Genomic DNA, 10,874 nt, shown 5'->3' with positions numbered 1-10,874 from the left:
TTCTACACAAGGGTATTTCAAATATTTCTGATGCATTCCTCATTGTCCGTTATATAGCATCTAGACTGCTTTCCAACAATTTTTGACAGAGTAGCTGCAATAAAGTGTTACTCAGGTGGCTTTTTTTCATAAAACACAAAAATATATGTAGATCAAAGGGTTGTTCTTGATTTTAGTTCACAGGCATTAAAGTAAAGGGGTAAGGTGTCAATACTTATTTTGCAAGACAAATAAAGAAAACACCTCTTGTCATTTTCCTTTACAGTTGTCAAATGATTTGTGCTGCACAACCCCAAATGTACTACTTTCTTGGAGTCAATTACTTTATAATAATTTCTAGAGGTGGGATTCTAATCGCATAATTAATTTACATTGTCTGAAACACACAGGGCTTTTTGCAAAGTTAAAAAAAGGCACAATCACTATGGTTTATGAAAGAAAAGCAGAACAAGCACAAAAGTGAAAAGACACGCTTTAAGGTCCCATCTTTTATTATAACAGTAGATCTTGAGTTTTAGTACTTGACTCCACCGCCACTTTTGTGCAGCGCCTTCCTAACAGAATAAAGGAAAGAAATCACTTCTGTTCATCTTCTGACTACAATAACCATGCTGCAGGACAAGTGCCAAATAGATTCCCTCATTACAGACATTAGTTACATAGAAACGTCCCATCACTTTCATAGTTATTCATCCCCAGCTGTGAAGTGTGTCGCTCAAACAGACGGAAGCCAAATGTCAGTCCAGTGAAGGGTCTACAGCTTCTTCCCTTTGTGCAGTCTGTTGTAGCGCCAAATGTTCTCCTTCCTCAGACGTTTCCAGTACTCCCAGGTGTCAGGTTCCAGCTCGTGCAGCTTTTTGGCTTTCCCCAAGTCCAACTGGAACAACCTGAACAAGTAAAAAGAAAAGGAGGAAGAAGGAAAGACGTGACAAAACTTCAACTATACCGACTAAGACTGGTTTCTTCCAACAAGTGACTTTGTGATGTCTTTCAAAATAAATTTGTGATGACTGCAGTAATTCTAACATGATTAGAATCAGCTTTAATGGTGCAGTTTGTGTTCACAAACTAGGAATGTCACTTCTGCTTTCCATCACTCACATTGTTATCAACAGTTCACATTTTTATAGCCTTATCGGTATAAAGGACAGGTGTGTGTTTACAGTACATTTGCTTTATAAAGAAAAAAGAAAGGCGAGTGATGGAAATGCGAACATGTTTGTTAAAATATTGATATACATTTTAACTTAAATGAAGACATGAATACAGTCCTCTCTTGTCTGTTTTCCAAACTTCTTCTTGCATCTTTGAAAAAGGGTAACAAACCTGCAAATCAAATAAAGCTTTCTACAGTAACAAAATTAGTTATGTAGATGTAGCTATTAACAAGTATACATATTTATGCTAACCTAGTATTCAAAGGGAGATAATAACTGAGGTTCTCTTTTTTGGTGATGTCACCAGCTCTACTGATATCCACTCGCCAGCATTCTTGGTGTTTTATCATTGTAGATATTCTTATAAAGCTTGTTTGTCTCACAAGTCAGTTTATGCATTTTAAAGCAATCTTGATATTAAAGGTAATTAAACTGATAATACTTAATAAAAGATTAAAATAATAATAAATGGATTTTGAAGACGTTTTGATTCACATCCAGGAAGCTTTTCCAATTAAAAATGTAAATAATTGAAAGTTTCCTGGATGTGAAGAGAAATGTCTTCAAACCTGGAAACAAAGTTTAGTGGATTGTTTTTTAACTTTTTTGGAATGACTATGACTTGGAATGACTGAGAATCTTCGCTAGCATACGACATTAATACGCATTAATAAACAACAAGTGGCACATTTCATTTCTCTAAGGAAACCTTTAACAGCCTATATTGTAATGGGACACAGAACAATTACAGAAAGAGAATTCCAGACCAACAGTAGGAAACAGCAGCCAAAGTGCTATGCAAAGAGTTTGCATTACAACTATTGTAAACAGAGAGCCTCCAATTAAAAGCAAGAGGTTGTTTTATTTTCAGTTTAATTATAATAGACAAAAATAAAAAAAAATCTTAACCGGATACCACGACCAAGACAGACCTTGGTTATCCTATTGAGCTTAAAAGGTTAATGGTTAAAAGCCATCAAGACGACAAAAAAATATAAATTCAGACAAAAAAATCTAAAGAAATGCTAAGATTTTTCCTTAGCGATTAACACTTTTTATGAGGAAAAAGTACCATGATGCAGCCAATGAGTGATTGAGCAGAGGTAAAAAGAAAAAAATGAACATGTGTGTAAGATAAGAACACATTAACTCACCACTCAGGATATTCCTCAGGAGGCTTTAGTTTGGGGTCCTCCCCTTGTTTGTAGATGTTCACCCCGACAGCATAGGACGTTAGTCTGACTGGGTCTTTACACACCTCTGGACCTTTCAGTTCCTCTTTCATCATGCCTTTACCTTTTCCTTTTGAAGCTAAAAGGTGGTGAACAAGGTTTGAGTTGATATGATGATGCCCAGCAACAAAACATTAACACATACACGAAGGAAATTATAAGCAATCAACCATTTAGAGCAGGGGTCTCCAACCCTGGTCCTCCAGATCTACTGTCCTGCTCCAACGCAGCTAATTCAAGTGGCTGAATGACCTTTTCATGCCATCAAGTTGGACAGAGGCCTATTAACTAGTGATGTTATGAGATGAGCCGAGGCTTCGAGGCACATGTCGAGTATTGGAGGGAGCTTTTCTGTGAGGCGTGTATCGAGGCTTGCTTTATTTGGGGGAAGAGCTAAAATAGATGACGTCCAAAGCCTCGCTACCTGCCATACCACCTGACTACTTCGGGAAGTGGTTCAGCTCACCCGGAACTTAGACAGGCATTTAAACAGCCTCTGTGTTCAGCCAAGATGTGGGAGTTTGTAGGAGAGTTGGATAGATTCTAAGAATAGATTGCTGTTTTTTTTCAACCAATCTAGTTGGTTTAAATTAGTTTGGTTAGATTAAACAATGTAATGATCAAAATCTGAGCAGGCCACTGATCATAGAAGTATTGTATTTTAAGTTGTAATGCTCTCTATAGGTATGTCACTTACTTAGTAGCGTCAGTTGTAAGAAATGTACTTCCCATCTTCGGGTTGTTGGTTCAAGACCCACCTTAGACTTTTAAAAGTTGCGATAAAACACAATAAGTGTTTTGGCTAATGTGGCTAATTTGTATTCATTGCCTCAGTATAAATATAGATTGGAATAAAAGAAACACAAAAAATTAGAAAAGATTGGTTGAACATATAACTTCCAACCCAATTAAACCAAAAAGTGTGGAAAAAACTATTATGTAATATATAAAAATAATATATTGCAAATAAAATAAATAAAAATCATAGATTATATTACTAACTGTAGTTCTACACTCCACCAGTAGGTGGTGACATGTTCATATGAGGCTTCATGAACGTTTAGGTAATTTGGCCAAACGGATGAGGTTTCATCTCACCATCACTACTATTAACGCATTTGATTCGTTTGTGTTCAAGCAGGGATTCATCTAAAACCTGCATGATAGTATTTCTAGAGCATCAGGGTTGGTCACCCCTGCTTTAGAGATAAAACAGTAACACACACAGCTGATAGAAAATGAGATAGAAATAATAATATTGGAAGGAATAGCTTTAACTGTGCCGTAAATTATAACATCCCGCATCTAAACTGATTTACAAGTTGCCCTGGGAAAATATTATGTGACTATTTATAAACAGAAGTAAGACATTAGCTTCACTCACCAACTTTCTTAGCATATCCGCATATCTGTGTTGTGTTAAACGTGTTAATTCTGCATAAAAACGCTCCAGCACCGCTTCTTATGCAATGAGCGCTCGGTTCTACTGCTGTCCGAAATAAACTGTAGGCAAACATTTTTACACGGAGTTATCTGAACACACAACAAACCATGCTACCGTTTGACATTCATTTATGTATCCGACTTCCGTTTTCTGCTTAGTTATCAGTAGATAACAATCTACAGCGCCCCTTTCGCACCGGAAGGAACATTGCAGGCAAGAAATACACGGTTTAGGGGCGTGATAATTCTTTTTAATCCAGTAGGTAGCAGCAGTGAGGCACTCGGTTACCTTAGATGAAAACAAAGGAGAAGAAGACCGCAGGAAAAGTTCTCGAAAATGTCCGAGTACGAGAAGATCCAGAAGAGCGCCCTAAAAATTAAAGGGCTGGGGGAACTTTCAGCAGGAAAGAAGTAAGTAACGTACCGTTAATGAAATCTATTAACAACTCATAACTTGGTATGTGCTTCAAACGAACTCTTTGTTGAAACGTAAGCCTCTGAAATATCGTTAGCTCTTAAGCTAACACAATAATTTCCTTTCGTCCTCACCGTGTCTAAAACGTGTTTAGCATGAAAATGACACACAAAAAACACCTCAATGTTCATAGTGCTATGGGGAAAACTAAATGTAGAGTTTTATGGGAACCTTATAATAATTTATACAAATAAACTTGCCTTGCCTTAAAATCCTGGCTATTTAGTCCTAGCAGCAACAAAGCCACTGCTATGGTCATATGGTGCGATACAGATTAGCAAAAGTCTTTACTGCTAAATTAACAACAGGCATTTTCAATGCCATGCAAGAAGCTAGGCTAGGTTAGGCCACCAAGATCCCATATCCTTCTAAATTCATCACACTTAATATTTGTGGATTAACTAACTAGTTTTATCCGTTAATCTCAAATTCTCAAATATTTAATATGATTTGTTTAAAATACCTGGCTGCGAATAGACTTTGGTATGGGTGAAGCTGAAGTAAATGTAAAAACCGTTTAAAGTGAAACAAGAGAATCTAAGTTCAGCAAACAGCTGTTTGGCTTGGGGGAAGCTGAAATAAATCTGTCACTTTCATGATTATTAAAGCTATTTGGCTACATTAAATGGAGCCATATATTACAAACAAATCTGCTCATTTAATTTGGAAAAATTGGGATTATTAGGTTACAGTGTTTACTGTCCATTTAGAAAAAAAAAAAGAAAAAACAAGTTAATCAAAAGCCATAGAGAAAAAGCTAAATATTTGCCTTTTAAATGTTTAAATATATTTTTTCACTTTTTGTTTCATTTTGAGGGGTTAATCTTACAAGCAAAAGCCAGTGAAGTAAACTATTTTAACCTGAATAAATCTGACCCAGGTTTGCAAACCTTATTTAAAGAACTTGGTGTGATAATTGTTTCGAAGTAGCATGAATCATGATATGTATATTCTTTTCTTGTTTACCAACAGGTATGAAAGAAACAAAACTTGCAACAGGAGTTTTTACCAAAATGTAATAATTCATCTGGTTCAGATGAAACTGAGGGGTGATTAGCTGTTTGTTTTTTCTTTTTTTCTTTTTTTGTAGGAAGAAGAAGAAGAACAAAGAGAGTAAACATCGCATGGAGCAGATTGTGACGGGAGAAAATGATGAGGAGGAGGTGAAGACAAAGAAAGCATACATTGACAAAAGGACACCGGCACAAATTGCTTTTGACAAGATGCAAGAAAAGAGGGTAGGTTTAAAAAAAAAAAAAACACACATCTGATATGCTATCAATGGTTATATGTAATTACCAGTGAAAAAAAGATTACAAAATTGGGTTTGGTATTATGGCTTTTATTGGTTTTTATTACAGCTGGTTCATCTGGCATGATTTTAAAGGAAAAGTCTGGTCAGCAAGGATGATCAATATATCATTATCTATACCTAGCAGTCCAGGACCGACCATTTTGACCCAAATATATTAACACCTCACTCCTAACATCTTCAGGCAGTGATGTCACAGTGCGGTAAGCCTGCAATCAACAACAATTATTTAAAACTTAAGAAAATAAGATAGAAAGAAAGAGCTATAGTTAAACTGACAATGCCCACGCGTGTGGCAGTTGGATGTTGTAATACATTCAACTGTTAAAAAAAAATTATTTCACCTTTCTGATTCACAATGCACCACGGAGGAGTTCGTCGTTGGATTGCCAACTTGAAGAGGGAGAATTTGCCATCAAACTTCTGGTCAGGGAAAAACGAGTCATATGTAGCCAACATTTAGATGAGGAATGTTTTCAAGATAATAGTTTTGGATAATAGCGCATTGTGCCAAACAACAGATACAGCACTGGGACTTGCTCAACAGCCGATACCGCATCGTGACGTCACAAACCGGTAGGTGGCAGTAGTGTTGTTTGACAGACATAGATGCCTCCGTTAAAGCACATTCAAATCAAAATTACTCTTAATTAAAAACACTTATCATTTATTGAACAGTATGTAATAATTTTATATTTAAAGTACTTTCAGAAGTTGACCGGACTTTTCCTTTAAAATGGGCATAGAAGTGTTTTGGACATGCAGTGTGCTGTCTCCAGCCACACCATTAGGACAGCCAACCACAAACTTTGCTCTCAGTGTTCTTCGAGCAAAGGATGAGCACAGACACATTTTCTGCATGATGCCAGTCTATATGTGTGACAGCAGATGCCATGCCTTGGCTAGATTGAATGGGGGGGGAGCGGTTGCGGTTTAAAAAAAAAAGTTTTTTAACCAAGAAAATACACCTCAAAATGTAATCCATGCAGATGGTTCATCAATATTATAATCCTACCTTTAGATGTAATGTTGATATTTTTAATCACCTTAGCTTTTAACTATACTTGTTCAATACAGTAACAAAATATCGACTGTCTTCCATCAAGCTCCCAGATCAGCTTTTCTGATTGGCTGAAGTTCAGATTTTCAAACTTTAACATCTTATTCTGAAAACATCTGACTCGAGGGACACCAGACACACGACAGGATATCAGGCCAAGACAATCCAACTTTTTGGATTTCCTCGTTCCTCGTTGTAGTATAATATTGGGAATAAAAATTCTTATTTGAACACTTTTCACTCTTAAAGGGAAAAAAAGCTTTCCAAAACCATCTGTAAAGAAGTTCCAGGTCTTTAGCCTCATCAGTCAACCATGAAGTTTTTGTATGAACAGGTAATAGTTATTTTATAATACAATTCAGGCATTTTATTCCAATTTTCTTTGCATAAACATTTCACTAAAGGCTGGTTCACACTTCAAGATAATAACGCCGACTTCCCATTCCGCGGTTGGGAGTTTTAGCCTGATTTTTTTTTTTTTAACAGAATCCTTAGTGCGATCTGTTCATGCTTGCTATCTGTACCACATACCATGTGAGAAAATCTGTTTCGCCCTCCTTTTTTTATTTCAATAGTTACCTTTGGAGTCTCTCGGGCTTTCAAAATGTTAACCAACCTTCAAGTAACATGAAAGGGTTTTCAAATATGACTGGCCTGTTTATGGTGGTGCTGCTAAATTTCAATCTTATTTACATTGATTAACTCATCATTTAACAAATGGGGGGTGGTTAATTTTCTGACTTAGTGCCAGGTTTGGCAGGATGGCTGTCCCCCTTAATAAAGATCATACTGGTAAACTGTATGTTTTTCCCTATGGTTTTTAGTCTGATATTGACATTTGTTTGATCTGAAACGTATTTAGTGACAAATGGCTCAAAAGACCAGATGTTTAAGTAGCAACTTATTTTCCAAATCAGTCGTGTCAACAAACCCTTTACCCTCCTCAAAATCAAATAAGTTTAGATAAACTCGTGCAATAAGAACTTTAAAGCCATGAATACATTCTAAAGGTTAAATTGCAGAAATCCTGCCACAGCTGATATCTTCTGTTATCTCAAAAAACAAATGTTTATGTATTAACTTGTCAACCATTGTTGTTCTGTTTAGAGGGCATCATTTTGGGTAAATTCAGCTTATTCTCTGTCTCTTTTTACAGCAAATGGAACGAATTCTGAAGAAGGCATCAAAGACACACAAGCATAGAGTTGAGGTGAGTTATCTGGTGCAGGTTAAATGCATTTTACTTCTCAGAAAAGAATACTTTATATTCATTTAGAGAGAGACTCACCATATGGATATATTTTGTGTATCTGTTTTATTCTTTTTTGACTGAATATCTCATGGCTTAATGTACCATATGTTTACATAATGTAAAACAGGATTTTTAACTTAAGATTTGATTTCTTTATAGGATTTCAATCGCCACCTGGACAACCTTACAGAGCATTACGATATTCCAAAAGTCAGCTGGACCAAGTAAAAAACAAGCCTTTTTTTTTTTTTTTTGTATGTTTTTGAAACTTTTTCCTTGCATGTTTATGAAATGCCCTTTTAGAATTAAAGTGGCATTTATTCCCCCAGTTGTTACTTTTCCTGTACACAATAAACTATTTAACGTTTTAATGTGTGGTGTGTTTCTCTCTCTATCAAACATGTGCTTCAGGGATTTTTTCTAATGTTTGAATGGAAACATGTCATCAGGGTACTTTTTATTTTAGTTATTCAACCAGACACTGCAAATATGGCACTCTGCATATTCTGTAAACCTGAAGAAAAACTGTACTGCCATTCATATTAACAGGAAATATTTTACTTAAATACATATTTGTATGAATTAACGGATTCACTGACACCATGATGGGATGCAGTGGTTATCAAATCAATCCGTTGAGTTTTAAGACTCAAGTTATGAAAAAAACAAACTTATATCTGGCAAGAGAGGTAAGAATTTAGAAAGGTTCATGAACTTCCAACGTGCTGTAGTGTACTCAGAGTTCACTTTGGCCCGAGCATTTCAGCAGGCTTCACCCACTGATCAAACTGCTCCTCGGTCAGGTAGCCCAGCTCCACGGCCACGGCCTTCAGCGTGGAGCCCTTCTTGTGAGCGGTCTTGGCGATGGTGGCCGCTTTATCGTAGCCGATGTGCGGGTTGAGGGCGGTGACCAGCATGAGCGACTCGTTCATCAGCTTGTTGATCCTCTCCGTGTTGGCCTGGATGCCCACCACGCAGTTGTTGGTGAAGGACACGGACGCGTCTCCGAGCAGGCGTGCGGAGTTCAGCACGTTCTTCACCATCATGGGTTTGAACACATTGAGCTCAAAGTGTCCGTTACTCCCTCCCACGGTCACGGCCACGTGGTTCCCCATCACCTGGGCCGCCACCATGGTCATGGCCTCACACTGGGTGGGGTTCACCTTGCCCGGCATGATGCTGCTGCCTGGCTCGTTCTCCGGTAGGATGAGCTCCCCCAGGCCAGAGCGGGGTCCTGACCCCAAGAACCGGATGTCGTTGGCGATCTTCATCATGCTGACAGCCACCGTGTTCAGAGCTCCACTCAGCTCCACCAGAGCGTCATGAGCTGCCAGAGCTTCAAACTTGTTTTGGGCTGTGATGAATGGGAGGCCGGTGAGAGAAGCGACTGTAGCGGCGACCTTCTCGGCGAAGCCAATGCGGGTGTTGAGACCTGTACCAACCGCCGTCCCCCCTGCTGCCAGTTCATACACCCTGGGCATGGCAGCCTTCACCCTCTCGATGCTGTACTTCACCTGCTGGACGTAGCCACCAAACTCCTGCCCGAGCGACAGCGGGACAGCGTCCTGAGTGTGGGTCCGTCCGATCTTGATGATGTCTTTGAACTCTTCAGCCTTGGCAGCCAGGGCGTCATGCAGGGTCTGCAGGCCAGGCAGTAGGACATGGTGGACCTCAGTGGCTACAGCTATGTGCATGGCAGTGGGAAATGTATCATTGGAGCTCTGACTCTTATTAACGTGGTCATTTGGGTGAACTGGATCCTTGGAGCCCAGTTTCCCCCCTAGTATCTCAATGGCCCTGTTGCTGATCACCTCATTAACATTCATGTTCGTCTGAGTTCCTGATCCAGTCTGCCACACCACCAGAGGGAAATGATCATCCAGTTTACCTGCTGAAACCTCATCTGCAGCCTTTATGATTGCATCTGCTAGCTTAGGGTCCAGGCCGTAGTCCTTGTTCACTTCAGCGGCCGCTCTCTTCAATATACCAAAGGCCTTGATCACCTGGATTGGCATTCTCTCACTGGGTCCCCCGATCTTGAAGTTCATGGTGGATCTGACCGTCTGGGCGCCGTAGTACTTGTCAGCAGGGACCTTGAGCTCGCCAAAAGTGTCCCGCTCAAGCCTGAACTCTGAGCCGGCCATCTTGGAAGTACAGATCAGGAGTTTAGAGTTGGCGTGGAGTTTTTGCAGGGTCAGGAGGTTGCAGTTAAACTGCCGGACGCTTTTTAATGAGCGAAACATGGCTTCTCATTAGAGGTGAAATTTAGGGGGAGGTCAGCGCAGCTTTCCACATTGTAACCTGTCATTGGGCGACAAGAAACCGTTGAAGGCACGACAGCCAATCATGGAGCAGGAGAGGCGCGACTTCCGGCTTCGGGCGGAAGTGTAAAGCTCTTCAAAACATTGTACTCTGTCCCTTTCGATAAACAGAAAATTCAGAAAATAAAGTCAGTATTTTGTAAAAATTAAATAAATAAATACATCTTAAAGAATATTGTTGGACAAACTTTTGATTATTGTGCCTGGTTTTATATTTTATTTTATTTATTTCTCCACATATATTATTTAATACTACAGGGCAACCTATTCTGTTTTTTTATATGATTGTATAAAGTTTAATCTAAAAACACAAGCTTATGATATTTATTAATTTAATATGCACATTTTTTTTTCATATTTTATTTTAGGGGAGGTGTAATAACCACAAATTACTTATAGTTTTCATCTCCTTTTGCTGATTCAAACCAAAGTTAAACTTCCAAATACAATAAATACCAAGTATCTAAATAAGTCTATTGACAAGAAAGAAAGAAAGAAAGAAAGAAAGAAAGAGAATAAAACAAAAATATCCATTATCGTAGATAATAATACACATTATATAGTTATGTTCCCACTCCTCTGGCAGATTTGCCAGTTAGTTTTATGATTATTTTTGCATATA

The 10,874-nt window shown here is 38.4% G+C and overlaps 3 protein-coding genes across 4 annotated transcripts; 1 reads left to right on the top strand and 2 right to left on the bottom strand.

Moving 5' to 3' along the window:
• Window positions 1-473: 473 nt before the first annotated feature.
• On the bottom strand, window positions 474-3,906 carry mrpl54 (mitochondrial ribosomal protein L54). Its single transcript, XM_038281068.1, has 3 exons — window positions 3,774-3,906; window positions 2,312-2,468; window positions 474-887 (listed from the first exon to the last, which is right to left on the bottom strand). The coding sequence occupies exons 1-3, from the start codon at window positions 3,904-3,906 to the stop codon at window positions 755-757; spliced, it is 423 nt and encodes a 140-aa protein (XP_038136996.1). The 3' UTR covers window positions 474-754.
• A 179-nt stretch (window positions 3,907-4,085) lies between these two features.
• Window positions 4,086-8,302, top strand: fam32a (family with sequence similarity 32 member A). 2 transcript variants are annotated; one of them, XM_038281069.1, is made up of 4 exons: window positions 4,086-4,243; window positions 5,398-5,545; window positions 7,836-7,889; window positions 8,091-8,302. In XM_038281069.1, exons 1-4 carry the CDS (start codon window positions 4,170-4,172, stop codon window positions 8,157-8,159), a joined length of 345 nt encoding a protein of 114 aa, XP_038136997.1. In that variant the 5' UTR covers window positions 4,086-4,169; the 3' UTR covers window positions 8,160-8,302. The 2 variants fall into 2 exon arrangements, with proteins under 2 accessions (XP_038136997.1, XP_038136998.1); XM_038281070.1 differs by having other exon boundaries at window positions 4,092-4,240.
• Window positions 8,303-8,367: 65 nt separating this feature from the next.
• Window positions 8,368-10,256, bottom strand: fh (fumarate hydratase). Its single transcript, XM_038281065.1, has one exon. The coding sequence runs from the start codon at window positions 10,172-10,174 to the stop codon at window positions 8,675-8,677; it is 1,500 nt and encodes a 499-aa protein (XP_038136993.1). The 5' UTR covers window positions 10,175-10,256; the 3' UTR covers window positions 8,368-8,674.
• Between the last annotated feature and the right edge of the window lie 618 nt (window positions 10,257-10,874).

Source organism: Cyprinodon tularosa, unplaced genomic scaffold, assembly GCF_016077235.1.
Source record: "Cyprinodon tularosa strain WSP-4 unplaced genomic scaffold, ASM1607723v1 ctg167, whole genome shotgun sequence".
Lineage (NCBI taxonomy): Eukaryota > Metazoa > Chordata > Actinopteri > Cyprinodontiformes > Cyprinodontidae > Cyprinodon > Cyprinodon tularosa.
The sequence above is the reverse complement of the archived record's forward strand: the minus strand, read 5'-3'. Positions and strand labels throughout refer to the sequence as shown.